The following is a 24,933-nucleotide window of genomic DNA, read 5'->3' on the forward strand; positions in this document are numbered from 1 at the left end:
TGCCCCCCTAGATGCTCCAACAACCCCTCTGAGATGCCTCCTGAGATGCCCTGATGGCCCCCGAGATGCCCCAATGTCCCTGAGATGCCTCCTCAGACACCCCAATGCCCCAAGATGCCCCCTGAGATGCTCTGATGTCCCCCGAAACGCCCCATCGTCCCCCAAAATGCCTCCTGAGATGCTCTGATGTCCCCCAAAATGCCTCAACGTGCCCCGAAATGCCTCCTGAGATGCCCTGATGCCCCCCTAGATTCTCAACAACCCCTCTGAGATGCCTCCTGAGATGCCCTGATGGCCCCCAAGTGCCCCAATGTCCCTGAGATGCCTCCTCAGACACCCAAATGCCCCAAGATGCCCCCTGAGATGCTCTGATGTCCCCCGAAACGCCCCATCGTCCCCCAAAACGCCTCCTGAGATGCCCTGATGCCCCTCTAGATGCTCCAACAACCCCTCTGAGATGCCTCCTGAGATGCCCCGATGGCTCTCAAGATGCCCCAATGTCCCTGAGATGCCTCCTCAGACACCCAAATGCCCCAAGATGCTCCCTGAGATGCTCTGATGTCCCCCGAAACGCCCCATCGTCCCCCAAAACGCCTCCTGAGATGCCCTGATGCCCCTCTAGATGCTCCAACAACCCCTCTGAGATGCCTCCTGAGATGCCCCGATGGCCCTCGAGATGCCCCAATGCCCTCCAAGACATCCCAAGGCCCCCCGAGACGTCCCTATGGGCCCCAAAAGACCCCCCAGTCCCCCCCCAACCATCCACCCCCACCCCGTCTCACCGAGGCTCTTGAGGAGGAGGACGAGGGAGCCCAGGTCGGCCCGTTGGATCTCGGGCACCGGCGTCTCCTCCAGCTCGTGCTGGAAGGCCCAGGCCGTGTAGAGACGGAAACACTTGCCGGGAGCCACGCGGCCAGCACGGCCCGCACGCTGGTTGGCCGAGGCCTGCGGGTCATTGTCACCGGTCACCCATGGGGCCACGGGGTGGGGGGGACATGGGGACCGGTGAGGGACAAGGGGTGTGCACGTGGGGACACGGGGACAGGGGGACAAGAGACGTGGCTACCCGTGAGGACACGGGACAAGCGATGGGGTTGCCCATGGGGACGTGGGGGTAGGGGGGTGACAGAGCAAGGTGGGGGGTGACAGGGTAGTGACAAAGGGGTGACAAGGGGTGACAAGGGGTAACAGGGAGGTGACGGGGGTAACGGGGTGACATGGGATGACAGTGGGTGATGGGGTGACAAAGGTGTGACAGGGGGTGACAGGGAGGTGACAAGATGACAGGGAGGTGACAAAGGGGTGACAAAGAGGTGACAGGGGGTGGCAGAGGGTGACAGGAGGTGACAGGGCGACAGGGGGTGGCAGGGAGGTGACAGGAGGTGGCAGGAGGTGGCAGGAGGTGACGGGGTGACAGGGAGGTGACAGGGAGGTGACAGGGAGGTGACAGGAGGTGATGGGGGTGACAGGGAGGTGACAGGGGGTGACAGGGAGGTGGCAGGAGGTGACAGGGGGTGACGGGGTGACAGGGAGGTGACAGGGAGGTGACAGGGAGGTGACAGGGGGTGACGGGGTGACATGAGGTGGCAGGAGGTGGCAGGAGGTGGCAGGGAGGTGACAGGGGGTGACAGGGGGTGGCAGGGGGTGACAGGAGGTGACGGGGTGACAGAGAGGTGGCAGGAGGTGACAGGGAGGTGGCAGGAGGTGACAGGGGGTGACGGGGTGACAGGGAGGTGACAGGGAGGTGACAGGGGGTGACAGGGGGTGACATGAGGTGGCAGGAGGTGACAGGGAGGTGACAGGGGGTGACAGGGGGTGGCAGGGGGTGACAGGGGGTGACAGGGGGTGACAGGGTGACAGGAGGTGACAGGGGGTGGCAGGGGGTGACAGGAGGTGACAGGAGGTGACAGGGGGTGACAGGGGGTGGCAGGAGGTGACAGGAGGTGACAGGAGGTGGCAGGAGGTGACAGGAGGTGGCAGGAGGTGACAGGGGGTGACAGGGGGTGGCAGGAGGTGACAGGTTACCCGGGAGCAGGGGGTGACGACGAGGGACTCCATGCCGGTGCGGGCGCTGTAGCTCTTCTGTTTGCAGAACCCCGGGTCCAGCACGTAAACGATCCCCTCGATGGTCACCGACGTCTCCGCGATGTTGGTGGCCACCACCACCTGGGGGAGGGGACAGCAGGGGACACGCCCACCCCGGGCCACGCCCCCGAGCCCCGCCCAAGCAGTCCCACCCTCTTAAGCCCCGCCTTAAGCCCCCCCCCGCTTTCAGCCCCATCCCTTCAATTCCATCTCGTTCAAGTCTTTAACTCAGCCTTAAGCCCCACCCCTTAGGCTCCGCCCACAGACCCCACCCTATTAAGTCCCGCCTTCTTAAACCCCACCCCCAAGCCCCACCTTCTTAAACCCCACCCTATTAAGCCCCGCCTTCTTAAACCCCACCCCAAGCCCCACCTTCTTAAACCCCACCCTATTAAGCCCTGCCTTCTTAAACCCCACCCCAAGCCCCGCCTTCTTAAACCCCACCCTATTAAGCCCTGCCTTCTTAAACCCCACCCCAAGCCCCGCCTTCTTAAACCCCACCCCAAGCCCCACCTTCTTAAACCCCACCCTATTAAGCCCCACCTTAAACCCCACCCCAAGCCCCGCCTCATTAAACCCCACCCTATTAAGCCCTGCCTTCTTAAATCCCACCCCAAGCCCCGCCTTCTTAAACCCCACCCCAAGCCCCGCCTCATTAAACCCCACCCTATTAAGCCCAGCCTTCCTAAGCTCAGCTCTCCTACCCCCCTGTTTTCATCCCCATCCCCTCAATTCCATTTTATTAAACTCCACCCATTTAAGTCAATCTTAAGCCCCACCCCTTAGGCTCTGCCCACAAACCTCACCCTATTAAGCCCCACCTCCTTAAACCCCACCCTCTCAAGCTTTACTCCGTTAGACCCCACCTTCTCCAGCTTCTTCTCTTAAACTTGATCCTATTAAACCCCACCCCTTTAAACCCCACTCCATTAGACCCCACCTTCTCAAACCCCTCCCCTTAAGCTCCACCCTATTAAACCCCACCCACTTAGACCCCACCTTATTAAGCCCCATCTTCTTAAACGTCCCCATATCAAGCTGTACTCCGTTACACTCCACCTTCTCCAACCTCTCTTAAACTCCCGCTTATCAAACCCCACCCCCTTAGATCCCACTCTTTTAGACCCCACCCTATTAAACCCCATCCCTTTAGACCCCACTTCCTTAGACCCCACCCTCTCAAGCTCTACTCTTAGACCCCACCTTCTGCAACCCCTCCTCTTAAACTCCACCTTATTACACCCTACCCCCTTAAACCCCACCGTTTTAGACCCCACCCTATTAAGTCACACCATTTTAGACCTCACTCTGTTAAGCCCCACCTTTTTAGACCCCACTTCCTTAGATCGCACCCTATCAAGCTCTACTTTACTAGACCTTGCCTTCTCTAACTCCTGCTCTTAAACTCCACCTTATCAAACCCCACCCCCTTAGACCCCACCTTATTAAACCCCGCCCCTTTAGACCCCATTTCCTTAATCGCCACCTTAAGCTCTACCCTATTAAATCCCACCCCCTTAGACCCCACCCTATTAAACCCCACCCCCTTAGAACTGACCCTATTAAACTCCACTTCTCTACACTCCACTTCCTTAGACCCCACCTTATCAAGCTCTACCCTATTAGACCTCACTTTCCCCAACCTTTCCTTTCAAGCTCCGCTTTATTAAACCCCACCCCTTTAGACCCCACTTCCTTAGACCCCACCCTTTCAAGCTCTACTCTTAGACCCCACCTTCTCCAACCCCTCCTCTTAAACTCCACCTTATTAAACCCCACCCCGTTAAACCCCACCCCTTTAGACCCCATTTCCTTAGACCCCACCTTATTAATCTCTACCCTATTAGACCCCTTTCCCCAATCCCTCCTTTTAAGCCCCACCTTTTTAAACCCCACTCCTTTAGACCCCACCCTATTACACCCCACCCCTTTAGACCCCACTTCCTTAGACCCCACCCTCTCAAGCTCTACTCTTAAACCCCACCTTCTCCAACCCCTCCTCTTAAACTCCACCTTATTACACCCCACCCCCTTAAACCCCACCCTATTAAGCCACACCTTTTTAGACCCCACTTCCTTAGACCCCCCCCATCAAGCTCTACTTTACTAGACTCCACCTTCTCCAAGCCCTCTTAAGCTCCACCTTATCAAACCCCACCCCCTTAAACCCCACCCTATTAAACCCCACTCCTTTAAACCCCATTTCCTTAAACCCCATCTTATTAAGCTCTACCCTATTAAACCCCACCCCCTTAGACCCCACCCTATTAAACCCCACCTCTTTACACCCCACTTCCTTAGACCCCACCCTCTCAAGCTCTACTCTTAAACCCCACCTTCTCCAACCCCTCCTCTTAAACTCCACCTTATTACACCCTACCCCCTTAAACCCCACCCTTTTAGACCCCACCCTATTAAACCCCACCCTTAGATCTCACCCTATTAAACCCCACCCCCTTAGACCCCACCCTATTACACCCCACCCCTTTAGACCCCACTTCCTTAGACCCCACCCTCTCAAGCTCTACTCTTAGACCCCACCTTCACCAACCCCTCCTCTTAAACTCCACCTTATCCAACCCCACCCCCTTAGACCCCACCTTAAGCCCCACCCCTAGACCCCACCCTACTAAGCCCCACCCCCTTACCCCCAACCCTTCCCCGTTACACCCTTAGACCCCTCTCTCCCCACTCCCCCTTCCCCACAGCTCCCCCCCCAACATCCAAGACTCCACCCCCGTGCCCCTCCCCAAAGCCCCGCCTTTCCCCTTAAAGGGCCAGCGCTCACTTTCCGGGCTCCGGGGGGGGTGGGCTCGAAGATGCGGGCCTGCATGTCGGAGGGGAGGTTGGCGTAGATGGGCAGCACCAGCAGCTCAGCCAGGCGGGAGCCCAAGCGGCGGCAGCGCTCCTGCAGCAGCTCCACGCACGCCTCGATCTCCTCCTGCCCCACACAGCAGGGGTTGGGGTGGGGGGGGGACATGGGGACATGTGGGGGGGTGGGGACACCCCCTGGGGGGGTGGGGACACCCCAAGAGGGGATGGGGACACCCCAAGGGGGATGGGGACACCCCAGGGGGGGACAGGGATGGGGAAATGAGGATGCTCAGGGGAATGGGGACAACTAGGGGGGACACGGGGGGGCCCATGGGGACACCTGGGGGGGACAGGGAGGGGTTGGGGACACCCCAAGGGGGGATGGGGACACCCCAAAGGGGGGGTGGGACACCCCAAGGGGGACGGGGACACCCCAGGGAGGGACAGAGACAGGGAAATGAGGATGCTCAGGGGGAATGGGGACAACTTGGGGGGACACAGGGGGGCCATGGGGACACCTGGGGGGACAGGGAGGGGTTGGGGACACCCCAAGGGGGGATGGGGACAACCCAAAGGGGGGGTGGGACACCCCAAGGGGGACGGGGACACCCCAGGGAGGGACAGAGACAGGGAAATGAGGATGCTCAGGGGGAATGGGGACAACTTGGGGGGACACAGCGGGGCCATGGGGACACCTGGGGGGACAGGGGGGGGTTGGGGACACCCCAAGAGGGGATAGGGACACCCCAAGGGGGACGGGGACACCCCAGGGAGGGACGGGGATGGGGAAATGAGGATGCTCAGGGGAATGGGGACAACTTGGGGGGACATGGGGGGGACACGGGGACACTCAGGGGGGTGGGGACACCCCAAGGTGCGATGGGGACACGGGGACATCCAGGGGAGGACAAAGAGATGGGACGGGGGGGGACAGTGACACTCAGGGGAGAAAAGGGGGTCGAGGCCGCCCAGGGGGACATGGGGGGGGACATTAGGGACACCCAGAGACACAGAGGGTGGCAGGGAGGGGTCGGGGGTTGCCCAGGGGATGGGGGGGGGGGTGACAGGGAGGGGACAAGGGGACCCAGGGCCACCCACCTGGCCGGTGAGGAAGACGAGGATGTCCCCGGGGGGTTGGGTGACGTGGATCTGCAGCACCGACACCACACACGCCTCCAGGTAATCGGCCTCGGGCGCCTGGGGGGGGGGGGGACATCAACACCGGGTGTCCCCAAGTGTCCCCAAGTGTCCCCAAGTGTCCCCCAGAGTCCCCAGGCTTCCCCATGCCCCCCCCCCCATCCCTGTGTGCCTTGGTGGCTCCTTCACCCGTCACCCCCCACGTCCTCCAACACCCGCCAGTGTCCCCAGATGTCCCCATGTCCCCTTGTCCCCCAGCTCCCCCCGTGTCCCCAATGTCCCCTTGTCCCCCAGCACCCCCACATCCCCCTGCTGCCTTCGTGTCCCCCCATCCCCGTGTCCCCTCACCCCTCATCCCCCCGTGTCCCCCTGATGTCCCCCGATGTCCCCTTGTCCCCCAGCTCCCCCTGTGTCCCCCCTGTCCCCAGATGTCCCCTTGTCCCAATGTCCCCTTGTCCCCCAGCACCCCCACATCCCCCTGCTGCCCTTGTGTCCCCCCGTGTCCCCTCACCCCCCATGTCCCCTCACCCCCCCATTCCCCCATGTCCCCTCAATGTCCCCACTGTCCCCCAGCTCCCATGTCCCCACATGTCCCCTCGTCCCTCAATGTCCCCTTGTCCCCAGCTGCCCTCATGTCTCCCATCCCCATGTCCCCCCATGTCCCCTCACCCCCCCATCCCCCCTCATCCCCCCAGTGTCCCCTTGTCCCCCAGCTCCCCCCGTGTCCCCAGATGTCCCCTTGTCCCAATGTCCCCCAATGTCCCCTTGTCCCCCAGCACCCCCACATCCCCCTGCTGCCCTTGTGTCCCCCCATGTCCCCTCACCCCCCCATCCCCCCTCATCCCCTCATGTCCCCCCAATGTCCCCTTGTCCCCCTCATCCCCCCCATGTCCCCAGATGTCCCCTTGTCCCCCAGCTCCCCCTGTATCCCCAGATGTCCCTGTGTCCCAATGTCCCCTTGTCCCCCAGCACCCCCACATCCCCCTGCTGCCCTTGTGTCCCCCCATGTCCCCTCACCCCCCAATCCCCCCTCATCCCCCCATGTCCCCAGATGTCCCCTTGTCCCCCAGCACCCCCACATCCCTCTACTGCCCTTATGTCCCGCTGGGTCCCCTCGCCCCGTGTCCCCCCCGTGTCCCCCCCGTGTCCCCCTGTGTCCCTCCAATGTCCCCTTGACCCCCAGCTCCCCCTGTATCCCAATGTCCCCTTGTCCCCCAGCACCCCCACATCCCCCTGCTGCCCTTACGTCCCGCCAGGTCCCCTCGCCCCGTGTCCCCCCCGTGTCCCCCCGTGTCCCCGCGTCACCTTGGTGTAGTAGATGTCGACGGGGAAGCGCCGCCCGGGGATGCGGAAGACGGGCGCCTGGTCGAAGAAGGCGGCGAAGCGCTGGGTGTCGAGGGTGGCCGAGGCCACCAGCACCTTCAGCTGCGGGCGGAAGCGCGCGATGTCCTTGAGCAGCCCGAAGAGCACGTCTGTGTGCAGCGTCCGCTCGTGGGCCTCGTCCACCATCAGCACGCTGAGGGGGGGGGGGACGGGGACACGGGGATGGGGACAAGGGGACGGGGATGGGGACAGGGGGACGGGGATGGGGACAAGGGGATGGGGATGGGGACAAGGGGACGGGGATGGGGACAAGGGGGACGGGGATGGAGGACAGGGATGGGGACAAGGGGACAAGGATGGGGACAAGGGGATGGGGACAGGGGGACGGGGATGGGGACAAGGGGATGGGGATGGGGACAGGGATGGGGACAAGGGGACAGGGATGGGGACAAGGGGACGGGGACAGGGGGACGGGGATGGGGACAAGGGGATGGGGACAAGGGGACGGGGATGGGGACAAGGGGATGAGGGATGGGGGACGGGGATGGGGACAAGGGGACGGGGATGGGGACAAGGGGATGGGGACAAGGGGATGGGGATGGGGACAAGGGGACAAAGATGGGGACAAGGGGATGGGGACAGGGGGACAGGGATGGGGACAAGGGGACGGGGATGGGGACGGGGATGGGGACAAGGGGACGGGGATGGGGACAAGGGGATGAGGGATGGGGGACGGGGATGGGGACAGGGATGGGGACAAGGGGACAGGGATGGGGACAAGGGGATGGGGACAAGGGGATGGGGATGGGGACAGGGATGGGGACAAGGGGACAGGGATGGGGACAAGGGGATGAGGGATGGGGAACGGGGATGGGGATGGGGACAGGGATGGGGACAAGGGGACGGGGATGGGGACAAGGGGATGGGGACAAGGGGATGGGGACAAGGGGATGGGGATGGGGACGGGGGGATGGGGATGGGGACAAGGGGACAAGGATGGGGACAAGGGGATCGGGACAGGGGGACGGGGATGGGGACAAGGAGATGGGGATGGGGACAGGGGAACAGGGATGGGGACAAGGGGACGGGGATGGGGGCACAGGGTCAGGGGGACAAGGACAGGGATGGGGGGACAAGGACAGGGATGGGGGGACAGGGATGGGGACAAGGGGAAGGGGATGGGGACAAGGGGACAGGGATGGGGACAAGGGGACGGGGATGGGGACAAGGGGACAGGGAGACAAGGACAGGGACGGGGGGACAGGGATGGGGACGGGGACAGGGGAACAGGGATGGGGACAAGGGGACAGGGGCACACGGATACGGACGAGGGAACAGGGATGGGGACAGGGGGACGGGGATGGGGACAGGGGGACAGCGAAAGGGGGACAGGGTCAGGGGGACAAGGACAGGGATGGGGGCACAGGGATGGGGACAAGGGGACAGGGACAGGGACAGAAGGGGACAAGTACAGGGACAAGGACACAAATGGGGGGACAGGCCCGGGGATGTGGGGACAGGGATGGGGGGACGTGGGGACAAGCGTGGAGACAGGGACAGGGGGACAGGGACGGGGCGGGAGCACAAGTACGGGGATGTGAGAGCAAGCGTGGGGACAGGCACAGTGTCCCCCATGTCCCCGCTGTCCCCCACGTCCCCTCAGTGTCCCCAAGGTCCTCTCAGTGTCCCCCATGTCTCTTCAGTGTCCCCAATGTCCCCAATCCCCCCCCCCCCAACATTCTGATGTCCCCAACATCCCTGGTGTCCCCCATATCCCTGACATCCCCCACGTCCCCTCAGTGTCCCCAAGGTCCCCTCAGTGTCCCCAACGTCCCCCCCAGCCTCTGATATCCCCAATGCCCCCCCTCTCCTACAACATTCTGATGTCCCCAACATCCCCGGTGTCCCCCATATCCCTGACGTCCCCCACGTCCCCTCAGTGTCCCCAATGTCCCCTCAGTGTCCCCCATATCTCCTCAGTGTCCCCAATCCGCCCCCCCCCCCGCAACATTCTGATGTCCCCAACATCCCTGGTGTCCCCCATATCCCTGACGTCCCCCACGTCCCCTCAGTGTCCCCAATGTCCCCTCAGTGTCCCCAAGGTCCCCTCAGTGTCCCCAACGTCCCCTCAGTGTCCCCAACGTCCCCCCCAGCCTCTGATATCCCCAATGCCCCCCCTCTCCTACAACATTCTGATGTCCCCAACATCCCCGGTGTCCCCCATATCCCTGATGTCCCCCACGTCCCCTCAGTGTCCCCAATGTCCCCTCAGTGTCCCCAAGGTCCCCAAGGTCACCTGTAGGAGCCGAGGTCGGGCTCGGTCAGGAATTCCCGCAGCAACATCCCGTCCGTCATGTACTTGAGCACGGTGCGCTCGGAGGTGCAGTCCTCGAAGCGGATGCTGTACCCCACCTGGGGACAAGGGACGTGTCACCCTGTCACCCCCCTGGCCCCCAACCGCCCCCCCCCAACCCCCGCCACTGGCTCACCCAACTGCCACCCCCTGGGGTCCCCTCGCTTGGTGGCAGGGTGCTGGGGGACACCCTGGGGGGGGGAGGGGTCTGGGATGGGTCCCCAGTGTCCCCAACAATGTCCCTGTGTCCCCCCCAATGTCCCCGTGTCCCCACCATGTCCCCCCATGTCTGTGTGTCCCCCCCAATGTCCCCATGTCCTCCCTAATGTCCCCGTGTCCCCCCATGTCTGTGTGTCCCCACTGTGTCCCCGTGTCCCCCACAATGTCCCCGTCCCCCCATGTCCATGTGTCCCCCCATATTCTCATGTCTCCCCCTGTCCCTGTGTCCCCACTGTGTCCCCCCATGTCTGTGTCACCCCAATGTCCCTGTGTCCCCCACAATGTCCCCATGTCCCCCCACGTCTATGTGTCCCTCCAATATCCCCATGTCCCTGTGTCCCCAACATCCCCCCATGTCCATGTGTCCCCCCAATGTCCCTGTGTCCCCCCAGTGTCCCCATGTGCCCCCCAACGTCCCCATGTCCCCCGCATGTCCGTGTGTCCCCCCATGTCCCCATGTCCGTGTGTCCCCTGCCATGTCCCCGTGTCCCCCCTGTGTCCCTGTGTCCCCCCAGTGTCCCCCAACGTCCCCATGTCCCCGGTGTGTCCATGTGTCCCCCCCCAATGTCCCTGTGTCCCCCCAGTGTCCCCATGTGCCCCCCAACGTCCCCATGTCCCCCACGTGTCCGTGTGTCCCCCCATGTCCCCATGTCCATGTGTCCCCCATGTCTCCGTGTCCCCCCAGCGTCCCCATGTGTCCATGTGTCCCCCCTCAATGTCCCTGTGTCCCCCCAGTGTCCCCACGTGCCCCCCAATGTCCCCCACATGTCCGTGTGTCCCCCCCAATGTCTCCGCGTCCCCATGTGCCCCCCAACGTCCCCATGTGCCCACGTGCGTGTGTCCCCCGCCATGTCCCCGTGTCCCCCCTGTGTCCCCCCAATGTCCCCACATCCCCCCAGTGTCCCCGTGTCCCCCCGTGTCACCTCGTTGCCCAGCTTGGTGCCCATCTCCACGGCCACCCGAGCAGCCACGCTCATGGCGGCCACTCGCCGGGGCTGGGTGATGCCGATCTTCAGCCCCTGGCGGGTGTAGCCCTGGGGGGGGGGGGGACTGGTCAGAAAATGGGGGGGCACGAGCCGTCCCTCAGTCCAACTGCCCCCCCAAACCCCCCCAACACCCCAAAGCCCTTTTGCTGCCCCCCCCACACCCCCCGTCTGCCCCCCATGGCCCCTTGATCTGTCCCCCAAGTCACTCTGATGGCCCCTGACCCCCCTCAGCACCCCAAATCCCTCCCAGCACCCCAAATCCCTCCTCTACCCCCCCAAATCCCTCCCAGCACCCCAAATCCCTCCTCCACCCCCCCAAATCCCCCCCAGCACCCCAAATCCCTCCTCTACCCCCCCAAATCCCTCCCAGCACCCCAAATCCCTCCTCTACCCCCCCCAAATCCCTCCCAGCACCCCAAATCCCTCCTCTACCCCCCCCAAACCCCTCCCAGCACCCCCAGAACCCCCTCCAGCACCCCAAATCCCTCCTCTACCCCCCCCAAACCCCTCCCAGCACCACCAGGACCCCCTCCAGCACCCCAAATCCCTCCTCTACCTCCCCAAATCCCTCCCAGCACCCCAAATCCTTCCTCTACCCCCCCAAATCCCTCCCAGCACCCCCAGGACCCCCTCCAGCACCCCAAATCCCTCCTCTACCCCCCCCAAATCCCTCCCAGCACCCCCAGAACCCCCTCCAGCACCCCAAATCCCTCCTCTACCTCCCCCAAATCCCTCCCAGCACCACCAGGACCCCCTCCAGCACCCCAAATCCCTCCTCTACCCCCCCCAAATCCCTCCCAGCACCCCCAGGATCCCCTCCAGCACCCCAAATCCCTCCTCTACCCCCCCAAATCCCTCCCAGCACCCCCAGGACCCCCTCCAGCACCCCAAATCCCTCCTCTACCCCCCCAAATCCCCCCCAGCACCCCAAATCCCTCCTCTACCCCCCCAAATCCCTCCCAGCACCCCCAGGATCCCCTCCAGCACCCCAAATCCCTCCTCTACCCCCCAAATCCCTCCCAGCACCCCAAATCCCTCCTCTACCCCCCCCAAATCCTTCCCAGCACCCCCAGAACCCCCTCCAGCACCCCAAATCCCTCCTCTACCTCCCCCAAATCCCTCCCAGCACCCCCAGGACCCCCTCCAGCACCCCAAATCCCTCCTCTACCCCCCCCAAATCCCTCCCAGCACCCCCAGAACCCCCTCCAGCACCCCAAATCCCTCCTCTACCTCCCCCAAATCCCTCCCAGCACCCCCAGGACCCCCTCCAGCACCCCAAATCCCTCCTCTACCTCCCCCAAATCCCTCCCAGCACCCCCAGGACCCCCTCCAGCACCCCAAATCCTCCCTCTACCCCCCCCAAATCCCTCCCAGCACCCCCAGGACCCCCTCCAGCACCCCAAATCCCTCATCTACCCCCCCCAAATCCCTCCCAGCACCCCCAGGATCCCCTCCAGCACCCCAAATCCCTCCTCTACCTCCCCCAAATCCCTCCCAGCCCCCTCCTCTGCCCCCCCACCTCCTCGTGCAGGTACTGGGGGATCTGCGTGGTCTTGCCGGAGCCGGTTTCGCCCTCGATGACCAGGATTTGGTGCTGGGCGATGGCGGCCACCAGCTCGTCGCGGTAGGGGAAGATGGGGAGGCTGCGACGCACCTCCTGCGCCGACTGGCGCCGCCGCTCCGCCTCCGGCACCGGCGCTGGCGCCTCCTGCGAGCGGGGTCCCCCATGTCACCCCCAGTGTCCCCATGGCCCCCCATCATCCTCCCAGGGGTGCCTCGGGGTCCCCCATGTCACCCCCAGTGTCCCCATGGCCACCCAGCATCCTCCCACGGGTCCCTCGGGGTCCCCCATGTCACCCCCAGTGTCCCCATGGCCCCCCATTGTCCTCCCAGGGTCCCCCGGGGTCCCCATGTCACCCCCAGTGTCCCCAAAGCTCCTCAGTGTCCTCCCAGCCCCACCCCCACTACCCACATGGTCCCTACAGCACCCCCAGGACCCCCTCGAGCACCCCAAATCCCCCCTCTACCTCCCCCAAATCCCTCCCAGCACCCCCAAATCCCCCCTCTACCTCCCCCAAATCCCTCCCAGCACCCTCAAATCCCTCCCAGCACCCCCAGGATCCCCTCCAGCACCCCAAATCCCCCCTCTACCTCCCCCAAACCCCTCCCAGCACCCCCAGGACCCCCTCCAGCACCCCAAATCCCCCCTCTACCTCCCCAGGATCCCTCGTATCACCACTGGGACCCTCTCCAGAACCCTAAATCTTCTCTTTCACCCCAAAATCCCTCCCAGCACCCCCAGGACCCCCTCCAGCTCCCCAAATCCCTCCTCTACCTCCCCCAAATCCCTCCCAGCACCCCAAATCCCCCCTCTACCTCCCCCAAACCCCTCCCAGCACCCCCAGGACCCCCTCCAACACCCCAAATCCCTCCTCTACCTCCCCCAAATCCCTCCCAGCACCCCCAGGACCCCCTCCGGCCCCTCCAAACCTCCCTACCCCCTCACCTTATCAGGCTCAGTGCCCTTCATCTGCACGGCGCTGACGAACTGGATCATCTCATCCTCCTCCAGCACGAAGTCGTAGTCTTTGGGGGGCTGCCGGCGGGCGGCATCGCGCGCCCCAAACCTCAGGGAAGCCGCCCCGATTCGCTCCTCCTCCCACCGCCGCTGCTCGTCCCGGGGGGCCATTCGTTCTTCCTCCCCTCCCGTCGCTTCCTCACGCTCAGGGATCTTCTACGGGGAGGTGGAGAGAGGGATGAAACCTGTGGTGTCCCCCCAAAACCCCCCCCAGCCGTGGTAGGAAGGAGCTTGGGGAGAGAGAGGGGGGGAATTTGAGGTGCTGCGGGGAGTCTTGGTGGTGATGGGAGGGAACCTGGGGGGGGTGTAGGGAGGATTTAGGGTGCTGGAGGGGATCCTGGGGGTGATGAAGGTGGGATTTGGGGTGCTGGAGAGGATCCTGGCAGAGATGAGCGGGATACTGGGGGGATAAATGAGGGATTTGGGGTGTTCGGGGGGATCTCAGGAGTGATAAGAGCGATCTTGAGAGGACAGAAAGAAGAGCTGGGTGCTGGAAGGGATTCTGGGGGTGATAAGAGGGATCTTGGGGGGCTAAAGGGGGGATTTGGGGTGCTGGAGGGAATCTAAGAAGTGACAGAAAAGAATGTGAGAGAATAGAAAAAAGATTTGGGGGCTGGGGGAGATTCTGGGGGTGATAAAAGGGACCGTGGGGGGATAAAGGTGGGATTTGGGGGGCTGGAGGGGGTCCTGGGGGTGACCCTGGGGGGATAAAGGTGGGATTTGGGGGGCTGGAGGGGGTCCTGGGGGTGACCCTGGGGGGATAAAGGTGGGATTTGGGGGGCTGGAGGGGGTCCTGGGGGTGACCCTGGGGGGATAAAGGTGGGATTTGGGGGGCTGGAGGGGGTCCTGGGGGTGACCCTGGGGGGATAAAGGTGGGATTTGGGGGGCTGGAGGGGGTCCTGGGGGTGACCCTGGGGGGATAAAGGTGGGATTTGGGGGGCTGGAGGGGGTCCTGGGGGTGACCCTGGGGGGATAAAGGTGGGATTTGGGGGGCTGGAGGGGGTCCTGGGGGTGACCCTGGGGTGATAAAGGTGGGATTTGGGGGGCTGGAGGGGGTCCTGGGGGGATAAAGGTGGGATTTGGGGGGCTGGAGGGGGTCTTGGCCGTGATGGGAAGGATCTTGGGAGCATAAATAGAAGATTTGGGGTGCTGAAAGGGTGTTTAAAAACTGATAGAAAAAAATCTGAGAAAATAGAAAAAAAAAGATTTGGGGGCTGGGGGAGATTCTGGGGGGGATAAAAGGGACCCTGGGGGGATAAAGGTGGGATTTGGGGGGCTGGAGAGGATCTTGGTGGTGATGGGAGGGATCTTGGGGGGATAAAATGAAAATTTGGGGTGCTGAAGTGGCGTCTAAAAACTGACAGAAAAAAATCTGAGAAAATAGAAAAAAAAGATTTGGGGGCTGGGGGAGATTCTGGGGGTGACAAAAGGGACCCTGGGGGGGATAAAGGTGGGATTTGGGGGGCTGGAAGGGGTCTTGGTGGTGATGGGAGGGATCTTGGGGGGCCACAGGGGGGATTTGGGGTGCCGGAGGGGGGTCTAAAAACTGATAGAAAAAAATCTGAGAAAAGAAAAAAAAAGATTTGGGTGCTGGAGGGGCTCCTGGGGGTGACCCCGGGGGGGATAAAGGTGGGACCTGAGCTGCTGGAAGGACATTTTTGCCCACGACGAGAGGAATTTCGGGCGGAATAAAAAGCAAATTTGGGGTCCCAGCGAGGTTTTGGGGGGTCCCACCTTGCCCCGCGTCTCCTCGGGGATGTAATATCGGTGTTTTTTCTCCAGGTTCTCCCTCTCGCCGGCGCGTTTGTACTCGCGGGCCAGGTCCCGCACGCGCCGTTTGTACTCCAGCTCCCGCCGCTCCGGCCCCGTCAGCGCCTCCTCCCCGAATAAATATTCCTCGTCGGCGATTTCTGCTTCTAATTCCTCTAATTTATCCCGTTCTCGTTTCGCTAAATATTCCCGGCGGGATTTTTTTCGTAATTCGGGAACCTGAAAGCGATAAAATAACCAGAAAATATAAAGAAATAAAATAAAATAAACGCGGCGTCGGGGCTCGGGGAAACCCCCTGGGCGCAGGGTTTTGGGGCCTCACCATGGTTTTTTGATCTTCTTCGGCGATTTTGAGGCGTTTTTGGGCTTCTTCGTAAGCCTGAAAAAATAGGGGGGGGGAAAGGAGACCCCCCCAAATTCCAACTGGGATCCCTAAAATAAACGCAGGGACCCCCCAAGAGAGCGGCAGGATTGTGCCCAGCCTGGCTGTGACCCCCCCCCCAAGCTCAGGCAGTAGCCCCCAAGGCCCAGCTGGGACCCCTAAAACAAACCCAGGGACCCCCAAAAGTCTGGGAGGGGCCCCCCAAATCTCCCCCTGGGACTCTAATTCTCACCCAGCCCCCCCTAAATTCCACCCAGGGAACCCAAATCCCACCCAGGGCCCCCCAGTTCCACCCAAGGACCCCCAGGAGCTTGGCAGGGCCCCCGCAAACAGAGTCAGGTCCCCAAATTCCCCCCCCCAGGGACCCCAATTCCCACCCAACCCCCCCTAAACCCCACCCAGGGCCCCCCAATTCTATCCAAGGACCCCCAGGAGCTTGGCAGGGCCCCCCCAAACAGAGTCAGATCCCCAAATTCCCCCCCCTCAGGGACCCCAATTCCCACCCAACCCCCCCTAAACCCCACCCAGGGCCCCCCAATTCTATCCAAGGACCCCCAGGAGCTTGGCAGGGCCCCCCCAAACAGAGACAGGCCCCCAAATTCCCACCCAACCCCCCCTAAATCCCACCCAGGGCCCCCCAATTCCATCCAAGGACCCCCAGGAGCTTGGCAGGGCCCCCCCAAACAGAGTCAGGTCCCCAAATTCCCCCCCCAGGGACCCCAATTCCCACCCAACTCCCCCCTAAATCCCCCCCAGGGAACCCAAATCCCACCCAGGGCCCCCCAGTTCCACCCAAGGACCCCCAGGAGCTTGGCAGGGCCCCCCCAAACAGAGTCAGGTCCCCAAATTCCCCCCCCAGGGACCCCAATTCCCACCCAACTCCCCCCTAAATTCCACCCAGGGAACCCAAATCCCACCCAGGGCCCCCCAGTTCCACCCAAGGACCCCCAGGAGCTTGGCAGGGCCCCCCCAAACAGAGTCAGGTCCCCAAATTCCCCCCCCAGGGACCCCAATTCCCACCCAACCCCCCCTAAACCCCACCCAGGGCCCCCCAATTCTATCCAAGGACCCCCATGAGCTTGGCAGGGCCCCCCCAGACAGAGACAGGTCCCCAAATTCCCCCCCCCAGGGACCCCAGTTCCCACCCAACCCCCCCTAAATCACACCCAGGGCCCCCCAGTTCCACCCAAGGACCCCCAGGAGCTTGGCAGGGCCCCCCCAAACAGAGTCAGGTCCCCAAATTCCCCCCCCAGGGACCCCAATTCCCACCCAACTCCCCCCTAAATTCCACCCAGGGAACCCAAATCCCACCCAGGGCCCCCCAGTTCCACCCAAGGACCCCCAGGAGCTTGGCAGGGCCCCCCCAAACAGAGACAGATCCCCAAATTCCCCCCCCAGGGACCCCAATTCCCACCCAACCCCCCCTAAACCCCACCCAGGGCCCCCCAATTCTATCCAAGGACCCCCAGGAGCTTGGCAGGGCCCCCCCAAACAGAGTCAGGTCCCCAAATTCCCCCCCCCAGGGACCCCAATTCCCACCCAACTCCCCCCTAAATCCCCCCCAGGGAACCCAAATCCCACCCAGGGCCCCCCAGTTCCACCCAAGGACCCCCAGGAGCTTGGCAGGGCCCCCCCAAACAGAGACAGATCCCCAAATTCCCCCCCCAGGGACCCCAATTCCCACCCAACCCCCCCTAAACCCCACCCAGGGCCCCCCAATTCTATCCAAGGACCCCCATGAGCTTGGCAGGGCCCCCCCAGACAGAGACAGGTCCCCAAATTCCCCCCCCCAGGGACCCCAGTTCCCACCCAACCCCCCCTAAACCCCACCCAGGGCCCCCCAATTCCATCCAAGGACCCCCAGGACCTTGGCAGGGCCCCCCCAAACAGAGTCAGGTCCCCAAATTCCCCCCCCAGGGACCCCAATTCCCACCCAACTCCCCCCTAAATCCCCCCCAGGGAACCCAAATCCCACCCAGGGCCCCTTAAGGAGCTCAGCAGGGTCCCCCAAAGCTGGAGACACCCCCCCCCCCCCACCCATCACCTTGGCGTCGGGGCGGGCGAGGACGGAGCGCGTGCGGTCGCGGTCGCGGCGGCGCAGACGCTCGGCGAAGGCGTCTCGTTCCTCCAGGTCCCGCAGCCGTTCCCGCTCCGACGCTTCCCATTCCGCTTCCGGCTCCTCGGGGGGGTCCGGAGCCCTATTTTATTATATTTTTGGGGGGTCACAAATTTTATTATATAGAAAAAAAAACCCCAAAACCCAAAATTCATAACGATTCCGAGGGGGGGTTGAAAGGATTTTAAGTGATGGGGATGACGTGAACCCCAAAATCGAGAAGGGGATCCTAAAAACTCACGGTCAGGAGGGGACCCTGAGACCCCCCCAAAAGCCTGGAGGGGACCCCAATATCCAGGGGGGGCTCTGAGTAGCTGTGGTGACCCCCCCAGGGGCAGGAGGAAACTCTGAGATGCCCATAATGGGGGGGGGGGACACCCCAAAAATTGGGGGGACCCTGAAAATCAGGGGGAGCACCTGTAGTGACCCCCTGAGGGGCAGGAGGAAACTCTGAGATGCCCATAATGGGGGGGGGGGGGGACACACCCCAAGAATTGAGGGGGGACCCCTGAGAAGCAGGAGGGGTCCCGGAAGGGCAGCAGGAAACCCCAAGATCTCCATAATGGGGGGGACACCAAGAACTAGGGGGGACCCCTGAGGGGCTGGAGGAAAACCCTGAGATCCCCATAATGGGGGGGGACCCCAAGAACTGGGGGGGACCCTGAGAACCAGGGGGGGGGCCCCCAAAAATCAGGAAGAAACCCCCAAAATCCCCATAATAGGGGGACCCCAAGAACTGGGGGGGATCCTGGAGGGTCAGGAGGAAACCCCGAGATCCTCATAATGGGGGGGGACCCCCAAGAACCAGGGGGGACCCCCAAAAAGCAGGAAAAAAACCCAAAATCCACATAATGGGGGGGACCCCAAGAACTGGGGGGGACCCCTGAAAAGCAGGAAGATACCCCAAAATCCCCATAATGGGGGGGACCCCAAGAACTCGGGGGGACCCCAAGAATCAGGGGGACCCCGAGAACCAGAGGGGATCCTTGAGGGGCAGGAGGAAACCCCGAGATCCTCATAATGGGGGGGACCCCCAAGAACCAGGGGGGACCCCCAAAAAGCAGGAAGAAACCGCAAAATCCCCATAATGGGGGGGACCCCAAGAACTGGGGGGGACCCCAAGAATCAGGGGGACCCCAAGTACCTGCAGTGACCCCCGAGGGGCAGAAAAACCCCTGAGACCCCCATAATGGAGGGAAACACCCTAATAATGGGGGGGGGACCCCAAGAAGCGGGGACACTCACGGCGGGGGCGGCGGCGAGGGGCTGGAGGCCTCAGGCGACTCGGAGCGTCGTCGTCGAAGATGGCGGCGGCGGCGGGAAGCGTCGGCGGAGCTGGGGGCGGAGCCTTGGGAAGGGGCGGAGCTGGGGGCGGGACCTGGGCCCTCGTCATCGCTGTCGACCAATCGGTAGCCCTGGCTACGGCGGTGAAGCTCCTGGGCCGCCCGTTCGGCCGCTCGGCCCGGGGGCTCCCGCGAGGCCTCCCGGGGCACCTGGGGGGCGGGGACAGCGTCAGGCCCCGCCCCCTCTGCGGCTGGCCATGCCCCCTCCACCTAACCACACCCACCAGCCAATCACAACTTATTGTGCCTGCAAGCCCCACCCCTCCACCTTAACCCCACCCCCTGAGACACACTCCAGGCCCCTCCCACCACCCAGAAGCCACGCCTCCTCCGAGCACGCACCAATCACACCAGCTGTGCCCCCTTAAGCCCCGCCCTGAGACACAGGCCCCTCCCACTGCACCCAGAAGCCACGCCCCCCCCCGCACCAATCGCACTGGCCATGGCCCCTTAAGCCCCGCCTTCTCCCCTTAAAGCCCCGCCCCGAGACACAGGCCCCTCCCACCGCACCCAGAAGCCACGCCCCCCGCACAAATCACGCTCGCCACGGCCCCTTAAGCCCCGCCTTCTCCCCTTAAAGCCCCGCCCCCACGACACAGGCCCCCTCCCACTGCACCCAGAAGCCCCGCCCCCTCCGAGCACGCCCCAATCGCGCCGGCCGCGCCCCCTCTAAGCCCCGCCCACCTTGTCCCACAGCTCCCGCGCGAACGCGCGCACGCGCGGCTCCTCCACCCGCAGCGCCTCCGTCTCCCTCAGCCGCTCCAGCAGCTCCTCCACGCTGCGGCTCCGTCGCGCCAGCGCCACCAGGAAGGCGGGAACGTGCCGCCCGCTCAGCCCCAGCAGCGCCTGCAGCTCCCCGGACACCCACCGCTCCAAGGCGGCCGCCGCCGCCGCCGCCGCCGCCGCCATGATGGTCGCCACTTCCGGGTTTGCCGGCGGCCGGACGCCGCGCGCGCGGCCGCCCGCAGCCAATCAGGGCGCGGCCCGCCCCCTGCCGCGCTCTGCGCGTGCGTCACCACCAAGCCACGCCTACCACCGTCGCGTAGCCACGCCCACTCCCCTCCGGCCCACCCACCCCCCTCGCTCTACCGTAATCCCGCGTCGAGCCGCGCGGCTGCAAATATAAACCCGCCCTTTGGCTTCTACCGGCGCCTCCCCCGCCCCCTCCGGTCTCCGGTGGCACCAGCCGGGCTCAGAGCAACCGCCATCAGCTTTTATTTATTGTCACTTGTCGCGATACAGCGCGGCCCAGCCCTCCCCACAGGGACAGGAGCAAACCCAGGGCTTCGTTGCCACGGCAACAGGAGTAGGCCTCAGGCTTTGCTGCCACAGCAATGGGAGTAGGCCTCACGCTTCGTTGCCATGGCAATGGAAGTAGGCCTCAGGGTTTGCTGCGATGGCAACAGGCATAGGCCTCAGGCTTTGTTGCCACGGTAATGAGAGTAGGCCTCAGGCTTCGTTGCCATGGCAACAGGCATAGGCCTCAGGCTTTGTTGCCACAGCAATAAGAGTAGGCCTCAGGCTTCGTTGCCATGGCAACAGGCATAGGCCTCAGGCTTCGTTGCCACGGCAATGAGCGTAGGCCTCAGGCTTTGTTGCCATGGCAACAGGCATAGGCCTCAGGCTTTGTTGCCACAACAATAAGAGCAGGCCTCAGGCTTCGTTGCCATGGCAACAGGCATAGGCCTCAGGCTTCGTTGCCACGGCAATGAGAGCAGGCCTCAGGCTTCGTTGCCATGGCAACAGGCATAGGCCTCAGGCTTCGTTGCCACAGCAATGAGAGCAGGCCTCAGGCTTCGTTGCCATGGCAACAGGCATAGGCCTCAGGCTTCGTTGCCACAGCAATGAGAGCAGGCCTCAGGCTTCGTTGCCATGGCAACAGGCATAGGCCTCAGGCTTCGTTGCCACGGCAATGAGCGCAGGCCTCAGGCTCTGGCCTCCTCCCCTCTCCGCCATTTTCTCTCCCCTCCGCCGCCCCCCAGGGCTCCCCCATCCCCTGTCCCCCCCCCGCCCCATCATCGCTCCTCGTCCCTTCCCTCAGCCATTTCCCCTCCCTCCCTCAGGCCTCCCTCGGCCATTTTGCCACTTTCCTCCTCCCCCTCCCCTGTCCCCCCTTCCATTGCCCCTCCCCACCCCCCCCCCCAAGCTAATACTGCCTCGGCTTTGGCACCCCCCCCCTCCTTGACCCAGTTGTAACTGGGCCTGGCCCAGTTCCTAACTGGGACAGCTCCACTTGACCCAATACTGACAACATCGCCCCACCCCTGGCTAAAAAAAAAGGCCCTTAATTAGGCTAAAAAAACCCTCATTAAGAATAATTGTGTCCCATCCCCCCTCCCCCCCAGCTAGAAAAGCTACAAAATGGCGAAGGGACGAGCTGGGACCCCCCCAAACCCCCCCCACGGCGCCCTGGGAAGTGGGGGGGTGGATGCGTCCTCGTCCGTGTGTCCGGCCCTGTCCTGCCCCGCCGGGGGGTCCCTCAGGTCCGGGGTTCCCCCCATTCCCCCCCCCCCCCATCTCTTGGGAGGAGGAGGGGGGGGGTGGGGGGTGTGGGGGGGGGGGTCCCAACATGGTGCCCCCCACCCTCCGCCGTGGGGCAGAGGCCGGGGTTACCGCCGGCAGGATTCATCTGGGGGGGCAGGAATGGGGGGGGGTGAGGACATGGGCCCCCCATTATCCCCCTCGACCCCCCCCAGGTGTCCAGGGACCCCCATTACCCCCACAAAGTGTCCAGGGCCCCCCCATTACCCCCTTAACCCCCCCCCCACATATCCAGGGACCCCCCTCAACCCCCCCACATGTCCAGGGACACCCCATTACGCCCCTCAACCCCCCCCATGTGTCCAGGGACCCCCCTCAACCCCCCCCCACATATCCAGGGACCCCCCTCAACCCCCCCACATATCCAGGGCCCCCCCATTACCCCCCTCAACCCCCCCACGTGTCCAGGGACCCCCCATTACCCCCCTCAAACTCCCCCCATGGGTCCAGGGACCCCCCTCAACCCCCCCCGCATGTCCAGGGCCCCCCCATTACCCCCCCTTAACCCCCCCCCACATATCCAGGGCCCCCCCATTACCCCCCTTAAACCCCCCCCCCACATGTCCAGGGACCCCCCTCAACCCCCCCACATGTCCAGGGACCCCCCATTACGCCCCTCAACCCCCCCCATGTGTCCAGGGACCCCCCTCAACCCCCCCCCACATATACAGGGACCCCCCTCAACCCCCCCACATATCCAGGGCCCCCCCATTACCCCCCTCAACCCCCCCACGTGTCCAGGGACCCCCCATTACCCCCCTCAAACTCCCCCCATGGGTCCAGGGACCCCCCTCAACCCCCCCCGCATGTCCAGGGCCCCCCCATTACCCCCCCTTAACCCCCCCCCCACATATCCAGGGCCCCCCCATTACCCCCCTTAAACCCCCCCCCACATGTCCAGGGACCCCCCTCAACCCCCCCACATGTCCAGGGCCCCCCCATTACCCCCCTTAACCCCCCCCTCATGTGTCCAGGGACCCCCCTCAACCCCCCCACATATCCAGGGACCCCCTTCAACCCCCCCAAAGTGTCCAGGGACCCCCATTATCCCCCTCAACCCCCCCCCCAGGGTTGACATCCCCCCCCATGTGTGTGTGGCCCCCCCCCCAAAGCCCCCCCCCCCCCCCCAGGGCACTCACCCACGAGCAGGGCCCGGGCTCGCAGCCCCCCCTGCAGCCCCCGCACCGGGGGGGGCTCCTCATCCTCCTCATCCTCATCGGGGGCCGAGGGGGGGGCGGGGGGGGGCGGCTCTTCGGGGGGGCCCCAGGCCGCCATGGCTGCCCCCTCCGAGGGGTAACAGAAGGTTCGTTCCAGCTCCCGCTCGCTGAACCAGATCTTCAGCTGGGGGGGGGGGGGACGGGGGACACATTTTTGGGGACATTTTGGGGACATTTTAGGGACAGGGACACCCCAGGGATGGGGCCACCCCCAAGGGGAAGAGGTGACATGGGGACACCCCAGGGACAGGGACACCCTGGGGACACCCCAGGGAGACGTTGGGGATGGGGACACCCCTGGGGAAAGGGGTGACGTGGGGACACCCTGGGGACACTGTGGGGACACCCTGGGGTCACCCTGGGGATGGGGACACCCCTGGGATGGGGACACCCCTGGGGAAAGGGGTGACGTGGGGACACCCCAGGGACACCCGGACACCCCAGGGACACCCTGGGGGTGGGGACACTTTGGGGACAGAGTCACCCTTTGGGGACACCCCAGGGATGGTGGGGACATCGTGGGACCAGCCTGGGGACAAAGTCACGCTGGGGTCACCCTGGGGACAGGGTCACCCTGGGGGGGGGGGGGGGTTGGGGACACCTTGGGGACACACTGGGGGGGGGTGGGGACCCCCTGGGGACACCGTGGGGTCAGCCTGGGGGGGTGAGGACACCCTGGGGACACCATGGGGGGGTGGGGACACCATGGGGACACCCTGAGGACACGCTGGGGGGGGTGGGGACACCCTGGGGTCACCCTGGAGGGGTGGGGACACCCTGGGGACACGCTGGGGACACCCTGAAGACACGCTGGGGGGGTGGGGACCCCCTGGGGACACCCTGGGGGGTGGGGACACCCTGGGGACACGCTGGGGGGGTGGGGACACACTGGGGACACCACGGGGTCATGCTGGGGGGGTGGGGACACCCTGGGGTCACAGTGGGGGGTGAGGACACCCTGGGGACACCATGGGGTCACCCTGGGGGGGTGGGGACACCCTGGGGACACCCTGAGGACACACTGGGGGGGTGGGGACACCCTGGGGACACCCTGGGGGGGTGGGGACACCCTGGGGACACCATGGGGACATGCTGGGGGGGTGGGGACACCCTGGGGTCACACTGGGGTCACCCTGGAGGGGTGGGGACACCCTGGGGACACCCTGAGGACACACTGGGGGGGTGGGGACCCCCTGGGGACACCCTGGGGGGGTGGGGACACCCTGGGGACACCCTGGGGGGGTGGGGACACACCGGGGACACCATGGGGACATGCTGGGGGGGTGGGGACACGCTGGGGTCACAGTGGGGGGGTGAGGACACCCTGGGGACACCATGGGGTCACCCTGGAGGGGTGGGGACACCCTGGGGACACGCTGGGGACACCCTGAGGACACACTGGGAGGGTGGGGACCCCCTGGGGACACCCTAGGGGGGTGGGGACACCCTGGGGACACGCTGGGGGGGGTGGGGACACCCTGGGGTCACAGTGGGGGGGTGAGGACACCCTGGGGACACCATGGGGACATGCTGGGGGGGTGGGGACACCCTGGGGACCCCCTGGGGACACGATGTCCCCAACTCCAGGGAGAAGCGTGTGCGTGGGGCCCCCCCCCTCCTCCTCGCCTCTCCCCGGGGGGGGGGCGGGGGGGTGTGTGTGTTCCCATGGCAATTAATCCCCCTCTTGGCTTAATCATAATTAACGAGAGGCTATTAATGACCTGGGGGGGGGGTCACGTGGCCCCACGGGGAGCGGGGGATGGGACAGAAGGAGGTTGGGGGGGGGGGGGGGGGGCCCCCGCTCTGCCACCGCGGGAACCGCTTCCTTCCCCCCCCCCGCCCCGGTTCCTGTTTTTGGGGGGCCCCGGAGGATTCTGGGTAACGCTTTTTTTGGGGGGGGGGGTGGGGGGTGAAGCCACTCGAGACCCCTCTGCTCCCCCACTTTTAGGGGATTCAGGGGTCTGGGGTCCCCCCCCCCCCAAAAAAAATTAAAAAAAATTAAATAAATGGAGAGATTGAGGCATCCGGGGGGGGGGGGCGGGGGGGGGAGGGAGGAAGCGGTGAGGAGG

The 24,933-nt window shown here is 64.3% G+C and overlaps 2 protein-coding genes across 3 annotated transcripts in view; both read right to left on the bottom strand.

The window, feature by feature from the left end:
* DHX16 (DEAH-box helicase 16) overlaps nucleotides 1-20,049 on the bottom strand; it is a 30,387-nt gene extending 10,338 nt beyond the window's left edge. The window contains exons 1-14 of one of the 2 annotated variants that reach the window (XR_012627438.1): nucleotides 19,791-20,049; nucleotides 19,009-19,256; nucleotides 17,692-17,845; nucleotides 15,588-15,644; nucleotides 15,230-15,484; nucleotides 13,424-13,651; nucleotides 12,437-12,625; nucleotides 10,855-10,965; nucleotides 9,656-9,771; nucleotides 7,342-7,552; nucleotides 5,998-6,096; nucleotides 4,874-5,026; nucleotides 2,026-2,166; nucleotides 783-945 (exon numbers count right to left, since the gene is read on the bottom strand). Coding sequence is in view for 1 of the 2 variants with exons in the window: in XM_074857952.1 (XP_074714053.1) it covers nucleotides 783-945; nucleotides 2,026-2,166; nucleotides 4,874-5,026; nucleotides 5,998-6,096; nucleotides 7,342-7,552; nucleotides 9,656-9,771; nucleotides 10,855-10,965; nucleotides 12,437-12,625; nucleotides 13,424-13,651; nucleotides 15,230-15,484; nucleotides 15,588-15,644; nucleotides 17,692-17,845; nucleotides 19,009-19,256; nucleotides 19,791-20,015 (2,350 nt within the window). In the remaining variant the exon portion in view is untranslated. The remainder of the gene's footprint in view (nucleotides 1-782; nucleotides 946-2,025; nucleotides 2,167-4,873; nucleotides 5,027-5,997; nucleotides 6,097-7,341; nucleotides 7,553-9,655; nucleotides 9,772-10,854; nucleotides 10,966-12,436; nucleotides 12,626-13,423; nucleotides 13,652-15,229; nucleotides 15,485-15,587; nucleotides 15,645-17,691; nucleotides 17,846-19,008; nucleotides 19,257-19,790) is intronic. The other variant, XM_074857952.1, reaches the window with a different exon arrangement.
* A 249-nt stretch (nucleotides 20,050-20,298) lies between these two features.
* PPP1R18 (protein phosphatase 1 regulatory subunit 18) lies at nucleotides 20,299-22,988 on the bottom strand (the record flags this gene model as incomplete). The annotated part of the gene is given in 2 exon segments (XM_074857955.1): nucleotides 20,299-21,735; nucleotides 22,787-22,988. Coding segments are annotated over 2 exon segments (222 nt in total), but the record flags the coding sequence as incomplete, so codon positions are not given.
* Nucleotides 22,989-24,933: the final 1,945 nt, after the last annotated feature.

Source organism: Strix uralensis, unplaced genomic scaffold (assembly GCF_047716275.1).
Source record: "Strix uralensis isolate ZFMK-TIS-50842 unplaced genomic scaffold, bStrUra1 scaffold_432, whole genome shotgun sequence".
Classification (NCBI taxonomy): Eukaryota; Metazoa; Chordata; class Aves; order Strigiformes; family Strigidae; genus Strix; species Strix uralensis.